General features: G+C 32.2%; 2 protein-coding genes and 1 long non-coding RNA gene across 3 annotated transcripts; all 3 read left to right on the top strand.

Annotated features, from left to right (window-relative positions):
• The first annotated feature begins 6 nt into the window (after positions 1-6).
• Positions 7-2,335, top strand: LOC132731621 (uncharacterized). The gene is made up of 2 exons (XM_060717832.1): positions 7-236; positions 2,120-2,335. Exons 1-2 carry the CDS (start codon positions 39-41, stop codon positions 2,333-2,335), a joined length of 414 nt encoding a protein of 137 aa, XP_060573815.1. The 5' UTR covers positions 7-38.
• A 1,204-nt stretch (positions 2,336-3,539) lies between these two features.
• LOC132731620 (uncharacterized) lies at positions 3,540-4,535 on the top strand. The gene is made up of 2 exons (XR_009625913.1): positions 3,540-3,650; positions 3,934-4,535. It is a non-coding gene; the product is annotated as an uncharacterized LOC132731620 (long non-coding RNA).
• An 8,400-nt stretch (positions 4,536-12,935) lies between these two features.
• On the top strand, positions 12,936-17,992 carry LOC132731619 (patched domain-containing protein 3-like). The gene is made up of 4 exons (XM_060717830.1): positions 12,936-13,112; positions 14,381-14,529; positions 14,907-15,107; positions 15,271-17,992. Exons 1-4 carry the CDS (start codon positions 12,952-12,954, stop codon positions 17,340-17,342), a joined length of 2,583 nt encoding a protein of 860 aa, XP_060573813.1. The 5' UTR covers positions 12,936-12,951; the 3' UTR covers positions 17,343-17,992.
• The last annotated feature ends 7,498 nt before the right edge of the window (positions 17,993-25,490 follow it).

The following is a 25,490-nucleotide window of genomic DNA, read 5'->3' on the forward strand; positions in this document are numbered from 1 at the left end:
AGCATTCAATATCTTTTTTCTTTAAAGAATAGTTAGATATGGGGCAAAGTTTTAAGATAGTTACCCTTTGCATGTTGTGCCTTGTTTTGCTAGTCTTAGTAATTGTTTTGGCACTTATGTGGTCTATGCTGGACTTACCTTCAACTGTGTTAACTAATAAAATTTGTTTACCTGCTGAAAAGAGGCATTTAGTTTGCGATGATACACCACAGAGACTTCATGGCTTCTTAAACAGGGTAAGTGGATGGATGTTTGTAGTTTTTTAAAAAGTTTAAAGTTTATATAAAAAAAAAATACTGAAATTTAATTCTCTATTTTTTTGAAGCGTACAATGATGTTCTGCGTTTTAATTTTTTAAAAATTTTAAACCCTTTTAGCCTGTATTTTACTTTTTCCTTTTAATTTTGGGGGTTGAATAAAAAATTAAAAAGATTTGTGGTAAATTCACGTAATTTATATTAACTAACTTGACATTTGATCTTATCAAGCAAACCAAGACGATAATTTCTATTATTCAATTTATCGATAAATAAAAATGTACAAATGTAATTTGACACAGAGACTCTACAGGTGTCTCCTGCTTGAATGTTGTCACTCTTCTCTGCCTTGAATATTTATCTTTTAAGAAAATATTATATTTGTCATAGAAACAGAGTTCGAGGTGAAACTAAAATTTTCAATTTTGTCGAACGCAGGAACACGGTACAGGTGTCTGTAATTCGTCAGTGAACTCGGTCATGTGACAGACAACAACTGATCCTGTATAATGCTTCAGTAAATATCGAATCTACGGAAGCAAAAATGTTCTACCTTCGTGTTTACGTTTTTACGCAATAGTCGTTGATATGCATCAATTAGTATGCATTAATTGGACTTTTCTTCTCCATTAAGCAAGCCGAAGACATGTATATTAGTTTATGTTTTAAGTTATATATTGCAAATAAGGGTTAGATTAAAAATTTAAGCTAAAAAAACATTTTTTAAAAGAAATGTTGGTTAGCTTAAAAATTTTGCCTAAAGGGTTGACCCCAAAAAAATTGTTTTAAAATTTAACTTTTTTAAAAATTTTACGAAAAAATTAGTGTACGTTATCTGTTTGTTTTGCCATCATATTAAAATTTAAATGAAAGTTTTATAAAAAGTTAACGTTCTACACTTTTTTATGGTTTTTTCTAAAACCTTGTTTTTAAGGCCAAATATGCCTCAGAAATGCTACCTATTTTATATCTCACAAACTTAATTTTTTTATCTTGTTACATTTCTCAAAGTAAAACTCATTTACCATATACATGAACTATCTTTTGCTTATTTTTCTCTTTTGGTAATCGGTCTTATTAAAGTGAATTAGTAACTTGCATGAAGGCAGATACTACTTGGTTTACTTTGGTTTGCTACCTTAATGACACATTACTCGCGTTCAGCGATACTTTCTTCAGTTGTGAAACATCTAACATGCCCTAAACATTATTTATACTATTAATCATATGTTTGGCGATTCTCGATTCTAAAGAACTGAAGAAAAAAACACAGCTTTTTAACATAATATATATGCCTTTTAAATATTGTTAACAAATCATTATTGACATTTAAAAAGTTGTAAATAACAACCACAATTATGGCTTGAATTTATACATATATATTAGCAGTTGGAGATATGCAAACACATTTTGCAATACAAAATGACATTGGCAACAAGATATGATACATTAACATTTAAAATGTTGTTATTAACATACACAAATATATATACATTGTATTTGTTTTCTGTACATTATGTTTTAAGTTATCTATATATACAGTTAGATGTATTGCAGTTTAATTTTCAAATAAAAGCGTTGAACAATATACAAAATGGCAAAGCACATTGCCCTACATATAAAATGCATTTAAGTACATGCTTTGTATTTTCAAACTTTAATGTCTCTCTTGAAATTTCGTGTCCCATGCATCATAGGAAGCGTTTAATATTGATGATTCTTCAGTATTCAAACGAAAGGGAAATGCGTCGCTTTACAAGATAAATATGAGTGACTAGCTTCATAGCTAGAATTATTTAAATTCTTTTGTTTGATTTGAATTGATATCTAAAATATGTATTCAACATACTTGCATATTATAGATAATTTCAGACAGTTATGACCAAGTGAGAAAAAAGGAAGAAGAGCAGCAACAAAGATTCATGAAAGAAAACCAACGACATCTTATGGCCATTGATGATATGTTCTTTTGGGAAATGAAGCCGTCTGCTAAGGTTACTGCAAAAGAACAGCCAGTAGATACTAAAGGTATGTATTTAGAATATAGTAACACCAATATGATGTGTTTCGACATCTGAGGGAGTATTGTGTGTGTGTATTGATTTATTTACCCTCGCCTCCGGAATGAACCATATGGGCGCGCATATACTTCATTTAAAACTTTCTAAAGTTAAAGGGGAACTGATAATATTTTTTATTATAGTTTTATCTGTACATGTGTTTGTTAACGTTTGTACCATAATTCCCATCAAAGGTTCTTATACGAGAACGTAACCTATGATAGGAATATGATGGGATTACTCCCATACCTAGTTGAAGATACATAAATTTATAGAAATGAACAGCATATTGAAATGAAATAAAGTTAAAGGGCCGAGGCGTTTGTAAGATGTTCCGTCTCTTATAACAGGACAACTTTTATATTATCATCGACTTTTTAAAACAAAAATATTCTTTTTAAAACAATATAAGGTCAGGAACGTTTTTCCCCTATTCAATGTGGTCTGTTCGTATTTATGTATGAAGATACTAATTATATCAGATACACGTACATTGGAGTGCCAAATTTGTGAAAACAAGTTTATTTTAGTAGTAAAGTGTTCGTAAATTGTTTGAGTATTGTTTATTGAAGAGTATTGTTGTTCAGACCTTTTTATCGGAAGTTATTTGCGAGAAAACGCTTAAAATACGATCAATATATAATTAAATTTTCAATACTAATCGATCACTTTGGCTATCATCAAATTGTGGCATTGACGAGGTAGTCAAAAAAAAACTTCCGATTAATATTCTTCATAGCTAGTGTCACTATGCATTTACTTCAGCAAAATATGTATAACCTTGATTTATGAGATATCCTTTATAAATTGCATAACTTATTTGAATTGTATACGTATATTCGTATAAAAACCTCTGAATTTTGAAAAGCGAATATTAAATCAAGGAACGCAACGTTATTGAAAGCACTGTATATCTTGTTTGTTTAACACAAAGATGATCAGTTGTATACCTTGTTTATTTCCCACCAACACAACGATTTGAAATTTTTCATAGTCTTTCATGGACACATTTCAGACAAGAAAAACGAGTATATATAAATGAATATATAATAGAAGTGCAAATTTATATTGATCACTCGCTTTTTTAATTTTTTTATCTTTAATAGATAATAAATAATAAATTTTATATTTTGTTTAAAAAAACAACAAATAAGGTACTGATTTCATAAAAAATATAAACTTTATTCTGAACAAAAGTAAAACAAACTCGTTCATTTTTCAGCGACTGATGATAGCTGCAAACCGTCATATAACTATGAAATGCTATGTTTTCTTGGACTGTCTGTTAGTGTGCTATACATCGGAATTAGGTTGGCTAAAATTCGACGTGAAGGTATGTATACTGGTAAATACTTTTTCAGACTATCAGAACGATACCAATTTAGGGTTTTGCCACGTAAGATCGCTAACAGTGACAGTTTGCAGAAAAAGATTTACAATCAATTAATTTAAAGGTATTTAACATGAAAATTTGTGCATGTAGTACATGAAATGACATAAAACGTAAGTTTCATATTGCAAAGCTACTTAATATGGCTCGATTTGTAAAATCTGATATTATCGTTAAATATGATGAAATAATGATGATTATTCTCTTATATCTTCTTTCTTACTAGTGCGGAAAATTGGTAATGGAACATTTGGGTTGTGTGATGGTTGTCACTAGGAACATGATATTGTACGTTTGGTGAGTTGTAGGCCTTACAAACATGATCTGTGTTATTCATGTTTGGAGCGTCTTCGATATTGTCCTGAGTGTAATTCGTTGATAAGAGCATTTAGGTAAGGTGTCTGCGTTATGGCTAAAGCCATTATCGTCAGTGCCTACAAACCTGCACAATGTAGAATGCAAGACAGCTCTGTACCTGAGAGAAGAAATGCATTTTCGTTTTAAAAAATCAAAATATTGTTTCAATCTAAAGAAAAATACATAGTTACCTGTACATAGACCTATCTAATTTTTCTAGTTTTCCCTCTACATTTACTTTGTTTGTCAAAAATTAAAACGATTTCTTGGAGACTGCCTACAAATTATTATATTTTGTTGTTAGCTTGGTGAACTTTATGAATAAAGTATTACACAACTACAATTCACAACATGCCAATGTCATTGTGTTGTTAACATATGAGGTATAAATTAAACTTATTTACTTATCATATCAACTTGATCATATACATTAAAATTTGATTCTTGTGATTAAAATATTGAGATGTTTTATGAAGTGACTTTATTGTCATGATAAACCGACTATACTTTTAATAAAGTTTACGAGTTTAGTTATTGAACCACTACTTAACTTACTTAACATGTATTTTAACTCGATTATTTAATTTCAATAAAAGTACAGCAATGATAAGATATGATTTTCCGTGGGTTGTAGATCCTAATTCGACAAAGTTGAATAAATCCCTCCGTAATAATCGGAACAATCTTTCTTAAGGATTGTTGATCGATTGAAGTTCATATCAGAATGAACTTCGGGTTTCTCTAAATGCACTTAACAAATTGTATATATGTCATTATGATTATTTAAAAGTAAACTTACTGCAATTAAACAGAATAAGTCGTCGATTCTGTTTGTACAGTAAAATAAAATAACTACAGTTGAAATTGTTACAATACTTTCGATGTACGAAAAAAATATTTGTAACAAATGACTGTAACAAATGACGAATTCTCCACTATCCTTCTTTCTTATAACTTGTTTATACAAACAATCCTCTCCATAAATTAAAGCCGTTTTCTCTAAAAATAAAATACACAAAAAAAAAGAACAAAAAAAAAAACCCCACAAAAAAACAACAACAACAAATTAACAACAACAAAAGAAACTAAAAAACAAAGAAAAAAACAACAATTTGATTGACGTTTAGTTGGTTAGTTTCAAGTACAGTACAATAAAGTTTGTTTTCATTATTCAACTTAGAAACTAAAATATTTGCATCTGAACATTGATCTACAAATAATAGACGGACAATCAGTTTATAAATATTAGAAAGCACTATAAACTAAAAATGACGTCTGTCTAAAATTCAAGAAGAGAATTTGTTTATGCATTTAAAGTGTGTAGAAGTCGAGAGATATTTTATCATGAGAGGGGGCACTTTAAACAAAAATACGTTTTTGATAAACTGAATGATATGTCAAATGTCTTACATTATGGAACTAGTTTAAAGTTAATTCAGCATACAAATTTATGAACAGTTTATGGTCTTAGGTATATAATCATGTACTTCAAATATGAAATTCAGTAAATTCGTAACGTCATAAATGTTGGCAAAGAAATAGTTCAAATATCCCCTTTTTGGAAAGGTCGTGACTTATCAATCAATTTCTGCTAAAACGCACAAATATAGGTAACAAGTCAGCTCTGTTAACATAAGGAATACTTTTTCTCAACAAACGGGTTGTAAAATTCATCGGGCGCAAAAAGTGTTTAGTTTACATACACAAACCGAATGTCCAGCATGATAACGAAAAGTTAAGTTTCTCCGTTTGTTGTATAGGACCTGACCCTCAATTTCCGCTAACATGGACAAATTAAGTATACATGTCAGCTCTGTGAACTTTGTGCAAAACCGATTTGTTTCAAGTTGCGTTCACTTTACATAAAAAACAAAAACTAAATAAATTAAGCATAAAAACAACATTAAAAGAATGGTTTGAATCTCTCCGTTTGTTGCGAAGGACCTGACCCTCAATGTCCGCTAAGACGCACAAATAGAGTATACAAGTCAGCTCTGTATACTTAAGGGAGGAATTGACTTTTTGTTCAAAATGAACTTTGGACAAAATCGATTTGCTTCAAGTTGTGTTCACTTCACATACAAAAGAAAATTAAGAATGACACCGAAACGTCCAAATCGCCCCGTTTGTTGCTAAGGACCTAACCTTCAATGCCCGCTACAATTCACAAATAGGGTATACAAGTCAGCTCTGAGTACTAACGGGATAAATAGCCTTTTGGTTCAAAATGATCTTTGTGCAAAATCGATTTGATTCAATTTGTGTTCACTTCACATACAAGAAAGATAACAAGAACAACAAAATATTGGTTTAAATCTCCCCGTTTGTTGCGAAGGACCTGACCCTCAATGACAGCTTAAACGCACAAATAGAGTACACAAGTCAGCTCTGTATACTTAAGGGAGAAATTGACTTTTTGTTCAAAATAAACTTTGTACAAAATCGATTTGCTTCAAGTTGCTTTCAATTTACATTCAAAACAAAATTAAGCATGCCAACAAAAAGTTCAAATATCCCCGTTTGTTGCGAAGGACCTGACCCTCAATGTCCGCTGTGACGCGCAAATAGAGTATACAAGTCAGCTCTGTATACTTAAGGGAGGAATTGACTTTTTGTTCAAAATGAACGTTGGACAAAATCGATTTGCTTCAAGTTGTGTTCACTTCACATACAAAAGAAAATTAAGAATGACACCGAAACGTCCAAATCGCCCCGTTTGTTGCTAAGGACCTAACCTTCAATGCCCGCTACAATTCACAAATAGTGTATACAAGTCAGCTCTGAGTACTAACGGGATAAATAGCCTTTTGGTTCAAAATGATCTTTGTGCAAAATCGATTTGATTCAATTTGTGTTCACTTCACATACAAGAAAGATAACAAGAACAACAAAATATTGGTTTAAATCTCCCCGTTTTTTGCGAAGGACCTGACCCTCAATGTCAGCTAAAACGCACAAATAGAGTATACAATTCAGCTCTGTATACTTAAGGGAGAAATTGACCTTTTGTTCAAAATAAACTTTGTACAAAATCGATTTGCTTCAAGTTGCTTTCACTTTACATTCAAAACTAAATTAATCATGCCAACAAAAAGTTCAAATATCCCCGTTTGTTGCGAAGGACCTGACCCTCAATGTCAGCTAAAACGCACAAATAGAGTATACAAGTCAGCTCTGTATACTTAAGGGAGAAAGTGACTTTTTGTTCAAATGAACTTTGGACAAAATCGATTTGCTTCAAGTTGAGTTCACTTCACATACAAAAGAAAATTAAGAATGACACCGAAACGTCCAAGTCGCCCCGTTTGTTGCTAAGGACCTAACCTTCAATGCCCGCTACAATTCACAAATAGGGTATACAAGTCAGCTCTGAGTACTAACGGGATAAATAGCCTTTTGGTTCAAAATGATCTTTGTGCAAAATCGATTTGATTCAATTTGTGTTCACTTCACATACAAGAAGGATAACAAGAACAACAAAATATTGGTTTAAATCTCCCCGTTTTTTGCGAAGGACCTGACCCTCAATGTCAGCTTAAACGCACAAATAGAGTATACAAGTCAGCTCTGTATACTTAAGGGAGAAATTGACCTTTTGTTCAAAATAAACTTTGTACAAAATCGATTTGATTCAAGTTGCTTTCACTTTACATTCAAAACAAAATTAATCATGCCAACAAAAAGTTCAAATATCCCCGTTTGTTGCGAAGGACCTGACCCTCAATGTCAGCTAAAACGCACAAATAGAGTATACAAGTCAGCTCTGTATACTTAAGGGAGAAAGTGACTTTTTGTTCAAAATGAACTTTGGACAAAATCGATTTGCTTCAAGTTGAGTTCACTTCACATACAAAAGAAAATTAAGAATGACACCGAAACGTCCAAGTCGCCCCGTTTGTTGCTAAGGACCTAACCTTCAATGCCCGCTACAATTCACAAATAGGGTATACAAGTCAGCTCTGAGTACTTACGGGATAAATAGCCTTTTGGTTCAAAATGATCTTTGTGCAAAATCGATTTGATTCGATTTGTGTTCACTTCACATACAAGAAAGATAACAAGAACAACAAAATATTGGTTTAAATCTCCCCGTTTGTTGCGAAGGACCTGACCCTCAATGTCAGCTAAAACGCACAAATAGAGTATACAATTCAGCTCTGTATACTTAAGGGAGAAATTGACTTTTTGTTCAAAATAAACTGTGTACAAAATCGATTTGCTTCAAGTTGCTTTCACTTTAAATTCAAAACAAAATTAAGCATGCCAACAAAAAGTTCAAATATCCCCGTTTGTTGCGAAGGACCTGACCCACAATGTCAGCTAAAACGCACAAATAGAGTATACAATTCAGCTCTGTATACTTAAGGGAGAAATTGACCTTTTGTTCAAAATAAACTTTGTACAAAATCGATTTGCTTCAAGTTGCTTTCACTTTAAATTCAAAACAAAATTAAGCATGCCAACAAAAAGTTCAAATATCCCCGTTTGTTGCGAAGGACCTGACCATCAATGTCCGCTGTGACGCACAAATAGAGTATACAAGTCAGCTCTGTATACTTAAGGGAGGAATTGACTTTTTGTTCAAAATGAACTTTGGACAAAATCGATTTGCTTCAAGTTGAGTTCATTTCACATACAAAAGAAAATTAAGAATGACACCGAAACGTCCAAGTCGCCCCGTTTGTTGCTAAGGACCTAACCTTCAATGCCCGCTACAATTCACAAATAGTGTATACAAGTCAGCTTTGAGAACTAACGGGATATATAGCCTTTTGGTTCAAAATGATCTTTGTGCAAAATCGATTTGATTCAATTTGTGTTCACTTCACATACAAGAAGGATAACAAGAACAACAAAATATTGGTTTAAATCTCCCCGTTTTTTGCGAAGGACCTGACCCTCAATGTCAGCTTAAACGCACAAATAGAGTATACAATTCAGCTCTGTATACTTAAGGGAGAAATTGACCTTTTGTTCAAAATAAACTTTGTACAAAATCGATTTGCTTCAAGTTGCTTTCACTTTAAATTCAAAACAAAATTAAGCATGCCAACAAAAAGTTCAAATATCCCCGTTTGTTGCGAAGGCCCTGACCCTCAATGTCCGCTAAGACGCACAAATAGAGTATACAAGTCAGCTCTGTATACTTAAGGGAGAAATTGACTTTTTGAACTTGAACTTTGAACAAAATCGATTTGCTTCAAGTTGCTTTCAATTTACATTCAAAACAAAATTAAGGATGGCAACAAAAAGTTCAAATCTCCCCGTTTGTTGCGAAGGACCTGACACTCAATGTCCGCTAAAATGCACAAATAGAATATACAAGTCCGTTCTGTGTACTTCAAGGAGACTTCGACTTTTTTTAAAAAACTAAGGGTCGTAAAATCTATTTAATTCAAGTAGCATCCACACACACCCTCAGTTTCCGTTAAGATATTTAAAGAGTGTGACTTTATAAATTAGCTGTGAAGAAAATGGAACAATAGATGCTTAAGTTAATTGTTTATAGGCCCCCCCTCCCCACGTGCAAGTCATACCCTTCTATATATGATATATTCATAAATTACATTGTGAGAAGCAATTAGCGTAAACAGAGGTCAAGGTTATTAAAAGGTCAGACTCAAAATATTTGCAGTAGTTAATAAGAAATCAACAGCATTATTTTTACAGCATAAAAACAGCATTTTAATAAATCTACAGGTATTTAGGTAACACGAATGCTCGTTGAATGATATATAAAGAGGAGAAGGAAAACTTTGAATCCATTAATTTACATGATCTAACTTTTCTATACATTATTAGTTGGGGCAGCTATTCCCTTTTGTAGTTTGTACTTATGCGATGGTCTATCGATAATTAAAAAAGAGAAGGGTAATTTGTCCTTCCTGTTAATTTGATAAGGATGGAAGAGCTATTTTCCTGTTGTTTGGGAGGGGGACGGGGGTTTCTTCAGTTTACATATTTTTGATTTTAAGATTGAATTTTGAATCACCACAACAGTCACCATATTATTGTTTCTTGTTTTTTTTTAAATATTCATAAAAAAATTATATTTTTCTCCATATCTATCTGATACAATCAAAGATGATGTTGTTTATATGGATTCCTAAATCTTTCTATGTTACCTCTGTCTTTATTGTTATATAATATTTAATATTATACATATTATATTTTTAGGTTTTATGTTCAAAACTGAATGAGGCACTTCGTGAAATATGAAAAACAAGATCAACAAGGAAAGGCGGCGTTCAATGAACGCAACCCCCATATGACCCAGCAACATCATTATCAAATCGCTTTACGACAGAAAAAGAGTCAAATGAAATTTTGTTTCCTGGTACGTTTTCATCATACTTTATATTTTTTTTAAAATGAGACATTGATATTTGCGCATGATGACCGTTTTGTAATGTTAGCAGACCGGTTAGTAATGTAGTTATGCGACATTACGGATTGGTACTATCCGGCGTCACATAGTAGAAAAATCACTTGAGGTATTGAAATAGTACTTGTCTATTACAAAAGGTAAAACAATCTATCGGATAAAACATTTCACAATAACGAGTGTTTTAAGTTATTTTTGTAAGCGTCAATCGATGAAATTACCTCGATAGACTTGATTGCTTTAAAAATATTTTAAAGGCAGCTACAATAATTATGAAAATTCAAATTTGAAATACTTACATAAAAAAGAGAATTCCATAACGTCAATGTTCAGATTTTTTTAATTGTCCAAACCAACTAAGTGTTGGCATATTTTAATTGGCTTATATTTGTTCCAAGAATGCATGTGCATTTTATTAGGAGTTACATTACATTTTCGACAGTATTTATAATTTTAACATTTATATGAACATTTTACACTTGTTACATGAACTTTCACGTGTAGTGTATGAACATTTGAATATATCTTCATCGAATGTAGATTGATTTACCAGGTTGGTCACCGCGTGTGACTTAGTTTTGGCGGAATTTTTGATGCAGGACTAGCAATTGTTTCTATGTGGCATTTAGCGCGGATTTCGTTGTTACCGTTGAAAAAGTGCCTTTTCTAATCATTGGTATACTTTTTTTGTTTATTAAAGATATGCTCATCTTAGTGCACGAAACTTGTATTGCAAAATTCATTGAAATTAAGGGAGTTTCTCATAAATTCATGTCTTTTTTAAATGATGGATTAGATAAACTATTTGTGATGAATTAACCGACTGACAATTAAGTGTATTGACTATGATTGAAAATAACTTTAACATTTACATTGCAAATCCTGCTGTCAACATCAATAAGTACTTTCATTTTCTTTTCAGTTTACAGACATTTGTGCTTAGGTCACACTCTCATTGCGCTTTAGAGGGGGACACTATTTTGGATGATGACTTTCTCGCAGTTGTAGATAACAATAATGTTACATACCCTGTATTTGTTTCTTCATCGACAAGCAGCTAAGACTATTCTTGTGTTGTTTGCAAGTGTAACACATAACACTCTATGCTAAGGAAATATCATTAGTGAAAAAAGCAACATTTGACTTGTTCAAAGTCTACTTGTAAATCTAACATGAACCAATGTTGTACAGCACTTGGCGAAGCAATGTTGCATTTATAATATGACAGTACGTTTAAAGATACATAAGTAATTATATCAATGCCGAGACAGTTAACGGTTACTACTGTATTTTTTAACATGTAAATGTGCGCATATTTACTAAGCCATATTTGATCAAAATGTAATTAAACATACTATACGACTGAAAGCTAACATGTATTCATAATCGTATTATTCGACTGAAAGCAAAACACCTTTCTAATGTCAACGTAATTTTCTTTTAAGAAATATGTATAAAGAAAGTCAGATGTTGAGTAATGTTTGACATTGTTTATTTCATTTACAGGAAATGTTAAGCTTGATGTTACAGGGAAAATCTTGACAGGCATTTAGTTCCTTCGCATCGGTTTTAATATGCGGACAGATGCTGATGTTTACAAGACTAAAGCTGCGAAATGGGTAAAGAACAAAACCCATTAAAATGTTTATTCTTTCTATACATGTATAAAAATTATGCATTAGGTTAAAATACTATCTTTGTTTAAAACCGCATCCATTTAATAAATAATTAAGTACGACCAACAAAAAATGATTGAAAAGAATATTGCCACGTTTTTGTTTTTCAGATGTCTAAAATTATTTAAAGTGAAACTTAAGTGCATTCAAACGTGGAAAATGAGATAAATAATTCAAGAAGTTAAGTCAAATGACGATTTTCTTTTATAAAAATTCAGCATGAAAATTGAACTGTCTACGAAGATTGTTTCCAGACCACATACTTAAGCGGTGAATGGTGCCAGCAAGATAATTATGCATTACTGATTTGAAGATGTGTGGTTGGAAGTGTAAACAAAAGAAATTCATATCTCTCTTGGATACTATATAAGTTTAGCATCCCGCTGAGGTTGATAATATACCAGGCTCGGGGTGACAATATCCTCTATCATTCAGTTATAAAATATAATTAAGTTTAAGTTCCTGGCAAAAATGAAGGCATCTAGTATTGGTAAACTGCTTGCATTTACAGCCTGCCCAGGAACGATGCGGTGTGGTAAATTCAATGTAGATTACTGCTGTAATCCGGGGTGAAAACAACCAAAACCACCACCACCACCCCAATTGTGTTATATTTTTTATTACACAGAAATAATATTTTAGGTCTTTCGGTATAATAAAATAAATAGCACATGCCTGTCGGGGTGATGGAGAATATTGTCAACCCTTGAACTGGCATATCAGTTCTCGGGTTGACAATATCCTCTATCAACTCAATAGTCATGTGTTTTTTTATACAATAATGATTTATTATAATATCTTCCAGGTGGCAGAGTTTTTAGTACGTATGCGGTCATACACTGGTAGTGAGAAATTTGAGTTTGCATACGGCCATTATGACTCGCTGGACGAGGAATTAGACGAGAATGTTTCTGGAGATATCACATTATTTGCTGCAACTATAGCATTGATGATTACTTACGCATGCGTGGCAACACTGTCCTACAGGTAAAACGAATTTTGCAACCTTTCATGTCATTATTTAGTTTTAGACATAAAAATAAGCTATATAACTAGTTGTTTCTGAAAATGTAATCAGATACGCTTGCACTAATATTTAATCTTGACTATATATATAGAAAAACATGTAAAGAAAATGTAGGTTTATTTAAGGTTTTAATTAAAGATCGTTCAGCGTTGTGCTCTTGGTATTTTGGTTCTTTCTATTGGCTAGGTGAGTGGTTTCCAGTATTCCTTACTTGAATACTGTTGAATCACCCCTAGGATATGTGGCATGCTTTTTAACCTTGTCTTCTGACGTTTGCCTGTGATATGCCGGCTTCATTACCTCTTATCCCCTTTCATTTTGTTTAGTTCCGCATATTATTATATCGTTTAGGGCACATGCATTCTTTTACTTGGGGAACATACGCCGCGTTTCATGGAATGACACTAATGTGTCACATTGAAGGGTTGAAAACTGCCTAAGCCGGTGCTTGGGGCGTGGACTGTAACTTGCACTTTCCACTACCGTCCATGAACAGATTTAATCAAAACGAGCCTACAACATTTTCAATTCTTAAGGGATTCTTTATTACTCTCTATTTTAAAGTGCCTGTAAAACGAAACCTGACGATTAATTCAAAAGCTGCCTAGCCTCTGTGCAGGTCCATTGTCGACTTATCTTGCAGTTGGTTGCATGAAAACATAAACTCTATGTTTTTCGGGCAATCGGAATTTTATTAAAGACGATGAAAACATATATAATACAATACTCGTTTTTTTTGTTTTTGTTTTTTTTAAATTTAAACGTACCTGTAACGGTTTTTTTTTCGCTAGAACTTTGATTATTAAATACACTTTCCTGTCTGAAGAGAAGGAATTGTTTGACTCATTGCAAAAACTAAATACTTTCAAAAGTTTTGAGTCAAATTTGCATGCCAAACAATTCGTGAAGTGATGTTATTGCCTCCTGCGATTCTTGTTATATATCTTAAAATATGTATTTCCTAAAAATTCAAATTCGAAATACTGTCATGAAATATTATCGTGGAAAAACAAGAAAATTTCAAGACATGAATGTTTAGAAATAATGTTTTCTATATACATGTTGACATAATTTTTGTTTGATCCACGACGGTTCATGCATTATTATTAGAAGTAACATAGCATATTTGACATATAACATTTATATGAACATTTTACACTTTGAACATGATCTTTTGCATAAAGAGTATAAATGATTGATTATTTTAATTAATCTTCATCAAATATAGACTGACTGACCAGGTTGGACAACGCATGTGGCTTGGTTTTGGCGGAATTTTGGCTGCGGGATTAGCAATTGTTTCTAGCTTCGGACTTTGTGCAGCTTGTGGCGTGGATTTTGTTAGCATTGTTGGGATAGTGCCTTTTCTAATCATTGGTATGTTTCAGTTATTTAAAGAGATACTATGCTCATCTTTATGTAAAATACTTTAATTGCAGAATTTATTGTAATTAAGGAAATTCTACTGAAGATATGTCATATTGGAATGAAGGAATGCATAAACTGTTTTTGGATGGCTACATTCCCTTTTTCTGGTCAAGTTGAATTGGTCCCTTCTCAAATAATAACTGACATTAATGCATTCATGTAATTTAACAGCAGGGTAATAAACTTTAGTTCAAAGTGTATTCATAGTTATTTTTACTGAGGTTTTACAGTGTTATTTATACTAAATACAAACAGATTATTAAATTGATTATTTGTTATATATATATTTAATTTAATTGTATTTTTAATTATTTATCTTATTTCAGGTATTGGTATAGACGACATGTTCATTCTGCTGTCCGGTTTATCAGAAGCACAAACTAAGCACTCAGTAGAAGATAAATTGGCGGAGACATTGCGTATATCCGGAGTTGGGATAACAATAACATCAATTACAGACTTGATTGCTTTCATGGCTGGAGCTTGGTCAAGTTTTATAGCTGTTAGAAACTTTTGTATTTACACAGGTACACGTATATGTCTTTATGGGTAAAATAAGATTATATTCGTAATAAGTATACTAAAAACAGAAAACTATGCAAAATATACAACCATTTGTAAGCAATGTGATAGCACTACATTTATAGATATAATATAATAGTCAAGTATTGTCGACCTTTATGATTTCAGGAGTCGCTGTTGTGTTCTGTTACATCAACAATGTCACCCTGTTTGCTTCTTGTATCGCCATAAATGAACGTCGAGTTGAGGAAAACCGCCACTTTATGACATGTAGGCGTATACAGACAAAGGAAGTTTTGAAAATCGAAAACCGTTCTAAAACATATATCATGTGCTGTGGAGGGCGAGCGCCTAGAAATAGAGAAGAAGCAGAAAGTTTTGTCGATAAATTTCCCCGCTGGTTGTTCCCCAAAATAGTGCTGAAGTTACCTTGCAAAATTATCATAATAATTATATTTATTGGATACTTAGCTGCAGCAATATACGGTTGTGTTAATTTGAAGCAAGGTCTGTTGTTTACACAGTTAGTAAGCGACGATTCCTACTTTTTTAAATATACTGACTGGGAAGAGAAATATTTCAAGCGGAACTATGCTGTCTCGTTCGTTTTTCCAACTACGCATGCGTACTCTGAACAGGAAACACAGGTTATGATCGATGAGCTGATGTCAACTGTTCAGTCTAATAAATATTTCGAAAATGGTTCTGAGGTCAACTGGCTTAAGACATATATGAATTCTGAATATTTGAATTTAAGTTCGTCTGAATCGAGTTTTATATATGGACTTAAACGATTTCTAAGTGACCAACGGTATTCCGTTTTCGAAAGTGATGTTGTCATTGATTCTAATGATAATCATATAACTTCGTCGCGTGTGTATGTTTTTACGGTAGATTTAGAAGACAGTCAAGAAGAAGGCAAAATGATGCAAGAGTCACGTGACTTAGCACGTGCTGCAACAATAAACTGTTTTGCTCTCTCACCAGCCTTTGTTGCTTTTGAACAATATGTTCGCATATTAGACCAAACTCTATTTTCCGTAGGGATAGCCTTAGTTGCAGTTTTTATAATCACCTGTATTTTTATGCCTCACCCGATACTGATTATTTTTGTAACGATTATTGTAACGATGATTATGATTGGTGTGTTTGGATTCATATATTATCTCGATGTTGCTTTAAGTGCAATCACGATGATCCATATGATCATGAGTATTGGATTTTCGGTTGATTTCACAGCACACATTTGTCACGGATACATGATCTCGAATGGGGAGTCACGTGACATTAGGGTGAAGCAAGCTATTGATAAAACAGGTGCTCCAATATTCCATGGAGCTGTTTCATCTCTTCTTGGTATATTAGTGCTTGTTGCTGCAAAGTCGTACATTTTTAGAACGTTTGCAGCAGTGATGTCTTTGGTTTTGCTTTTTGGCATTGCGCATGCATTACTTCTGCTTCCGGTTATTTTATCGTGGATAGGTCCGGGAAGACTGAATTCTGATGCATCGAAAGGTTTACATTCCGACGAATCTACACAGAACAAACAAGACGAATACTTTGAAACAGATGGTACTTTCGTTACTATTGTCTCTAACAGAAAGGTTAGACAAAGCGGATTTGGAGAACAAACACAATTTCCTTCATCGAGGAAAAGGACTAATCAAGTTGTGTTTAATGAAACGAATCCAGTGCATAATGACACTGAATCACACAGTGATTATGATTATTATCAAAGGGGAGATTTACAACAAAATGTACAAGACAATGTTTCAAATGAACCTGACAGTAGACACAATATTGTTTCAGACATTGATGAGAGTGGAAACTCCGTGACATTGCCGAATAAAGATTCTGACCATCAGGATAAACATGGTGATAATATGGATGTCAATACAAATGACACAAAAGATGACAACGACGCGTATGATGATACAGATACAAATGCCATTGTTAAGCCATATAACGGTATTCAGGACACAGGAAACAACAAGAACTTTGCAGAAGAGTTTAAAGACACAGATGCGCAAAGTAAACAAGATGACGTTATTCAGGAAACGGAAGATAGTGGGAACTCAGCAAATTCGCATACTGATACAGATGCAGAACAGAAAGAAAATAACGACCAGCATCACACTGAGAATGATGATGTAATAAAATTTAAACAGTTTGCATCAATGTATAATCTAAATATCAATGACTTCAACGGTACCTATTCATGGCAGAAAGCTAGTACCTAATTAGTATGTTTAAATGTTAACTTGAAAAAGGAAAAATGCTCATCTAAAATTATATTGTTTGATTTATTAAGAAATTACCATTCATAATTCTACGCTTTTGTTATTTTAAATTTGACTTTTTTTACATTTTGTTTTATACAATATCAATTCATGTAACGCGGTTTATGTGATAACAATTGCGATATCAGTCGTTTTTAGCGAGAATTCGAAGAATAGAGAGAAAGAGAGAGAGAGAGAGAGAGATAGAGAGAGAGAGATCTATTAAACTCATCCTGACGTGGGTGTAGAAGTTAGTGTCGCTGTCACATTTTGGTGAAGTTCTTTTGCGTGCAAGGTGTTGCACACATTTGTTGTCTGTGATTATCTAACATGATGGGCACAGATCTCATAACTCTGAGTGTTATGCCCCTTTTGTACTGTCAAGCAATTAGAATAGCCGAACGAGCGGGCTGTCATACGGTTAACTCTTGTTAATTCTATATTATCCACCATTCAGTTTATTATCCTCCCCGAAAAAATTCGGGGGAGCATATCATCGCCGGGTTGTCCGTTCGTCAGTCCGTCCGGACGTACGTCCCGAATTCGTGTCCGGCCCATAACTTCGACTATTGCACAGAAATCATCACCATAATGAAACGACAGCATTTGGGTCACTCCCTTGAAGGTCATGGTCACATCATGACCTTGCAGCAAATTCTTGTTCGGCCCATAACTTTGTTATTTTAAGTTGGATTTTACAACTATTTCACAGAAATGACATTTGGGTCACTACCTTGTTTTCACACTATGAACTTTGTCTGTGAGATAACTCTGAGACTACAAGAGGTATACTTTCCTGTGTCCAAAACTTATTCGAGGAGCATCACCCGGTTCAACCGGCTCTTGTTTTTTTAAACTAAATTGTTATCACGATTAATGGACAGCTTTGGTAAAAAAAAAACAACCATTGCTAAAAATGATTGTAATTAAAGACTTTGAGTTTGCTATACAAAGAGCTTGTCAGTTAATGTATTAGTAAATTATACGTCTTAACAATCATCAGTATTTAGATACCACAAAAGGCATAGATAGAGATCTATTTGTATTTAACAGTTAAAGTTTGCGTTCACCTTGATTCACTGACAATTTTGCTAGTGACTGCCGAATGTAATTACATTTCATGAAGTCAAACAAGATTTACATAAATTTAGTCGAATAACGCTACAATATTTAACTTAAGTGTTTTAGATGTGATCTTGAGAATTGTGGTATCCTTTATGGTTACTTATTTAGTAAGAATAAACTTGCATTTTTTGTCGGTAATTTAAAATTATGACCCAAAAGACATGTAAGTAATTTCAAAATTTTAAGCTCGACTATACAAAGTATATGGAGAGCTGTCCTACTCGCCCCGGCGTCAGCGTCTGCGTCCAGATTTCAGATTAAAGCTTTGGTGCAGTAAAATATTTTTCACTATACCTTTTTTTATTTCTTAAGGTATCAACTTCAACTTCAAATATTTGTTCCTTATCATCAATGTTCATAACTCTAGCACCAATATTTTCAGATTTATCTCCCATTGAACTTAGAATTTTCCTTAAAAATACTATTTTTTACTGTTACGTCTTTATTTTTTAAGGGATCAACTTAATACTATAAATATATGTTCCTCATCATCAACCACATCTTATGTGACAAGGTTCATAACTCTAGCACCAATATTTATATTTATCTCCCCTTGAACTTAGGAATTTCCTTAAATAAATATTAATTTTACTGTTACTTATTTATTTCTTGAGGGATCATCTTCATAATTCAAATATGTACCTTATCATTATCCACATCTTATGTGATATGGTTCATAACTCTAGCACCAATATTGCAAGAATTATCTCCCCATATACTTAGATTGTTTTTCTTGAAAAAATGTTATTTTTTTACTGTAACTTCTTTAGTGTTGAAGGTATCTACCACAAACTTCAAACACTTATTCCTTATCATCAATTACATCTTATGTGACATGGTTCATAACTCTTGAAGCAATATTTTCAGATTTATCTCTTTTTGAACATAGTATTTCCTTTAAGAAATATTTTAACTTTTTTACTTTTTAAGGTATCTACTTCAAACTTTAAATTTATATTTCTTATCATTATACACATGTTGTGCGACAAGGTCACTAACTCTAGCGTAACTATTTCAGAATTATTCGCCCTTGAACTTGGAATTTGTTTTAACAAATGTTATCTTTTTACTATAAGTTAATACATAAATATATATAATTGATTTTTCTTTAATAATTTCGTCTTTCTTATTGCGTCCAGTATTTTATTAGACGAGCTACGCGGTCTCCTGTGACAGTTCTTGTTATTAATCCAACATGATTTCTGAATCAGTGGTGAGAAATAAATGACCTTGAGACCCAATATCTAAGATCAATTGTCAACCGTCCGAAAACCGAACCAGCGTTCCCTGGTTAACAAATACAATGCTCTAGCTATTGCGACAAGCAGATGGTCTAAAATTTAAAGAATACATATAAATGTGAAATGTATAAAACGACATAGTATGATATGACATGATACGACATGGAAGATTTCCAAAAACTCCATATAAGTAGGAGTTTCTTTTCACAAAGGAAAATGCGTTTCATGAGGGATTCTTGATGTTTCTGACACTTAAAATCCCACATTTATTTCATATATTATGCCAAAATGAAGCATTTTTATGACAAACTTAAGCAAGTTCTTGAAACAAAGATATTTATTAAACATGAGTATCAAAACTTTTTCGGTTGTTTTTTGTTATTGTTTTTCTTACTAGCGTCTAACTATTACATGGTTCGCTCCTTAGTAAACAAAACCTGACGGTAGTAAACGGAAAGACTTAAGTTATCTTAACTAATTTTATTACAGTATGTAATGAGTATACACTTTGTTTTTATAATATGATTCGTAGAATGGTCTTGTTGTTTAGTATTTTACACAATGAATGATTTATTTCTATACTTATAGGCAATGAATGACATGTTTCTATATTTAGATTAGTAAAGCAATTAAATAGGAGGTTCATTTAATAATGGATAACTAATCGTAAACCGTAGAAACTAACCTACTTCAATTGTGTTTGTAAATTATAAAGTTACAGGATAACGTTTCATGCTGTTTAAACCATTGTTTCAAATAAAGGCCATTTTTTTTTCAATTTGATATATTTTCTTCCTTGTAAATACGAACTAAACATTGTCGGTCATACAGGTAAATATGAAACAATATACTGCGCAGTTTATTTTTTTAGGATATAGGATAGAATGTAGGCTGTACTTGATGAATTGAACGAATTGAATACAATCATATTGACGAGCAAAATACTATTTTAATACAAAGGGTTCAATATATGTAATGACGGACCTACACAATTATAGTAGAGCTAATAATGTTACTAATAATGTTTTAGAGAATTTTAGATGCTTATCACCTAAAAGTAAAGAGAGCTGTTCTGAAAGTAGCAAATACAAATACTTATACATGAACCAATTAAACTTAGATAACTGTGTTTTATTTGACATAACGCACGCTGTTTTTCAAAGAAGTATGCTTTATCTGAAATATCTCACTGCGGGTTATTACCAATAACAGCTGAGGAACATTAAAAAGAATCGCCGCACCATGCGATAAGTATGGGTAAGAGTTCGTATTAAGACGACCGTAGGGAGTCTTATCAAACTCTTACCCATATAACTGCAAATCGGCTCTTACAACTCGATATCAGATAAAAATATAGAAAGTGTCACCTCTTTAATTAAGCATAACATTATTTTTCCCCAGCAGTCACGTACAAACAAGGATGGGGTCCAATTACTTAATCTGGCATTTAAAACAATGAGTTTTCAACAATACCTAGGATTGTTAATGCAATTCATTCCTGTCATATGAAACAAAATAATGTTTTGCTTACATTTTGTTGAAAATATAAACAGTCAGCAATTAAAATTTGACATTTTTCTTAGAGTTAAAAGGATATCAAAAAGTTACTGTGTACTCATTTGTCTCTGCGAGCTGAGCTCCACATGCATTATCTATGTAATAAATTTGAATGTATCCTCACATTGCTACAGTGTTATCAGCCTTTTTAGAAACACCTGACCTGGCTAATTAAAATATGCCAATCACGATTTTCACTATCAGCACTGGTTTCTTCATGAAATAGCGGCTACACTAATTACTGCCGAGTAAGAGCCGATTTGCAGTTATTTATGTTTAATGTAGAGATACTCATTGTTATCATTGACTTCCAGTATGTCAAAAATGTTGTCTTGTACTTTTTCTATTTCCCTCCTTTATTAAAACATTAGATACTTCACTGCAAAACGGACGGTATGCGTGTACAGATATCATAAAAAAATATCTTTGTTTTGTATGCTACGGTTATTTAAATCTTAATCAATACAAAGTGATATGAGTAACCTCAACTATTGATTTAGATTTAAATAATGGTAGCGTACACAACAAACAAATGCTTTAATAAAGGAGTGAAATAGAAAAAGTACAAGACAACTTTTTTTGAGATACTTAGTGTTACGCCTGTAAGAAATGGCGAGTGTCTCATTGAATTGCTACGTGACGTGGTTAAAAGGTTAACTAGTACTCGTATTTGTTCTTATCTAGCTACTGAGGTCCGGTCTACACATATCCAAGTCTTGAATGCAAGTATCATATTCTCTTGTATGTGATAATGTAGACACCCTACTTGAATGAGTTTTAAAGAGAAATTATGTTAACTCCATGAAGATAATTTCTTGCAAGAAAATTGAACACGTTCTATTTTTCTACAAGTGTTTGGCTGTCAAGACACTGATAACACCGATTTGACACAAAACATGTGTCCCGAAGGTGTGATATTGTTTTTAGTTGTACTATTTTTTAAACTTTTTTTTGTTGATTCAGTGTACATGACCTATTTGCTTCAATCTATAGTCTCAAAATATTTTTTTTTTACATTTTCTAATTTAAACTTTCATTTTTACACATTTCACTTACTCCATTGCTTTTTTTAGCTAATTGAATCATTTTCCCGCTTTTTTATTTTATAGAAACATAATATAAATCCTGAGCAATCTAAATAAGACATTTCAGTGATAATTGTGCCTTATAATATTTTGTAAGGGCCATTTATTAAGCTTATCTAAATGTGACATGTAAGAAACTTGACTAGGTGTAGTCGCGTCAAAACCTAAACCTGGCCTAAATTCTCAAACAACGGTATTTTATAGGGAATTTCCAAGGCCATCCATAAAAAATGTTTGTTTGTATTGCTCCAATCCTAATTTCAAGAGATGGGTAGGTAGGTAGGTAGGGGATTCATTTTTTTAATTGCAATTGATACAAAATTTGAGCATACTGAGTATAGCAATACACTGTGAGTATATAGTCTGCCATGATATACTGAAAATGTATTTACACAATTGTTATTTGGAGCAGGTATTCCTTTTTGCAGTTTGTCCTTATGCACTGTATATCTCTGTCTTTATTGTTATATAATATTTAATATTATACATATTACTCGTACACATATTTTGTATGTTTATCGCCAAAACTAAATGAGAGACTTCGTGAAGACTTAAGTATCAAATTGCTTTTCGACAAAAAAGAGTCAAATGAATTTTTGTTTCATGGTACGTTTTCATCATAATTTATATTGTTAAAAAAAATGAAACCTTGATATTTGCGCATGATGGCCGTTTTGTAATGTAAGCAGACCGGTAAGTTAAATTGTTATGAGACATTACGAATAGTTTCCCTCTGTTGTCACATAGTAAAAAAATCACTTCAGATATTGAAATATATTTCTTGTCTATAACAACAGGTTGAAAAATCTATAGGATAAAATATTTCACAATAACGAGAGTTTTGAGTTAAATTTGTGTTCCGAAGAATTCGTCTATTGATTAAATTGCCTAGATAAACTTGATTGCTTTAAAAAATTGAAACATCTATTATTTTGAAAATTAAAATATGAAATACTTACATGAAATATTTTCGTGAAAACATAGAATTCCATACGTAAATATTTATAAATTTTGTAATTGTCCAAACCAAGAGTATATTCCAGATAGTTAAATAGGCTAATACTTGTTCTAAGAATGTACGTGCATTATTATTATTAGTTACGTAACTTTTGTACATTATTTATAATACTTACATGAACATTTCACACTTGTCACATGATCTTTTACTGATAGTGTTTTATCTTCATCATATGAAGATTGATTGAACAAGTTGGACTTCGCATGTGGCTTGGATTTGGCGGAAGTTTGGCTGTGGGATAAGCAATTGAACTATGTGAAGCATTTTGCGTTGATTTTGCCAGCATTGTTGGAATAGTGCCTTTTCTAATCATTGATATATTTCTGTTGTTCTGTTTATATACTATGTTCATCTGAGTGCACGATACATTGCAAAATTTATTTAAATTAAGGAAATTTCTCCTGCATTTATGTCTTTTTTAAATGAAGGAATACATAAATTTTGAAGGCTGCATTCGAATTCCCTTTTACTGGTCAAGTTGATTTGGTCCCGTCTAGTAAGTTACTTCATTCTATAATCAGTAGGGTAATAAACTTTAGTTTAATGTTTATTCACAAATACCCTAATGAGGTGTTACAGTATATTTTAACTAAATGCAAACGGATGGACAGCTGATTAGTTATGTTGTTTAAATATTGTATGTATTGAATTTGAATTAATTTTTAACAGGTATAGGTATAGACGACATGTATATTCTAAAGTCCGGTTTATCAAAGCACAGAATAAGTGTTCAGAAAATAATTTGGCGGAGACTTCAATTCGTATAAAGTATACTAAAAGAGAAAATTATGCAAACAAAAGAACCTTTTGTTTTGACAATCTAAAGCAAGTTTTTCAATCAAATGAATTTTTGAACATGAGTATCGAGATTATTTTTCAAATGTTCTAGAACTCGTTAAATTGTGTTTCTTATTATCGTCTTACTATGACATAGTTCACTCCTTAGTTAAAAAAAGACTTATCGGGTGGTTAGAAAATAGAAAGGTATCAGCTAACTTTATTTATTACAGTATGAGTATACACTTGGTTATTGAAATATTACTTTCCAAAATTTTAATGGTCTTGTATTATAGCGTTTTACACGATGAATGATTTGTCTCTAAATTTAGACAATGAATGATATGTTTCTATATTAAGATTAGTATAGAGATGACCTTGAACCAAAGTGATAATCGTTAAACGTAGAAAATATCCTACTTCAAATGCTTTTGTATAAGTTATAAAGGGACAGATATATTGATCCATGCTGTTGAAACCATTATTTAAATAAAGACCATTTTCTTATCTACAAATAATCTGGTTTACAATGTAATGCTCTTCCTATTTAGCATTGTAATGTAAACAAGAACTATACAATACACATAGCCAGTCGCACAGGACCGGCGTAGCTATAATACAGTTTACTGCGACGTTTTATCTTTTAAATAAAAGGATATAGAAGGTGTGTAGGCTCCAGAAATGAACTGAAATTATTAAACGATAGAATAAAATTAAATTGGGAGGCAAGATCCTATTCTTATTCACAGGGTTAATACATGTAATGTCGGACCTACACAAATATAGTAGATCTATTCAATTAATCACATATCTAAAATAAGTGATGTTCAATGTTAATGTAAGAACTATATATTTTTAGAAGAGAGCGAACACGAGTATTATATAGTTAAAATAATTTCTTCAGGGCATTTTAGATGCTATCACCTGAACGTAGAGCTGAATGTGAAGTCATCTTTTATGAAAAAAACAAAATGTAAACAAACTAGTAATTTGAATTCCATACAACAAACCAAACCACTATACCTCTAGTTATGCAACAGAAGTCCAAAATTGTTCAGGTATAATTGTATATGGCCAATGAGTAACTTTTTCGAAACAATATCAGAACACCAAAAATAAAAATACTTAAATCTTAGGCATAATATAAAAATTCGTTCCCATTCACGTGTCTTGTAAGATAGTGCATTTTATTCCAGTATCTCAAAAAATATTGACTTGTACCTATTTTTAGTTCACTTGACTCAAACATTTTTTTATACGAGTACATAATGTAAAAGAATTTAATAATGTGCGTGTACATATGCTA

Source organism: Ruditapes philippinarum, unplaced genomic scaffold, assembly GCF_026571515.1.
Source record: "Ruditapes philippinarum isolate M1 unplaced genomic scaffold, ASM2657151v2 ctg8066_1_1_1_1, whole genome shotgun sequence".
NCBI classification, from domain to species: Eukaryota; Metazoa; Mollusca; class Bivalvia; order Venerida; family Veneridae; genus Ruditapes; species Ruditapes philippinarum.

What these genes read in the sequence shown, in the direction of transcription:
- LOC132731621 (XM_060717832.1), top strand. Translation starts at nt 39, where the DNA reads ATGGGGCAAAGTTTTAAGATAGTTACCCTTTGCATGTTGTGCCTTGTT. An exon ending in TTCATGGCTTCTTAAACAGG is followed by an intron (nt 237 to 2,119) that starts GTAAGTGGATGG and finishes TGCATATTATAG; the next exon opens with ATAATTTCAGACAGTTATGA.
- LOC132731619 (XM_060717830.1), top strand. Translation starts at nt 12,952, where the DNA reads ATGCGGTCATACACTGGTAGTGAGAAATTTGAGTTTGCATACGGCCAT. An exon ending in AGTGCCTTTTCTAATCATTG is followed by an intron (nt 14,530 to 14,906) that starts GTATGTTTCAGT and finishes ATCTTATTTCAG; the next exon opens with GTATTGGTATAGACGACATG. An exon ending in AAACTTTTGTATTTACACAG is followed by an intron (nt 15,108 to 15,270) that starts GTACACGTATAT and finishes TTATGATTTCAG; the next exon opens with GAGTCGCTGTTGTGTTCTGT.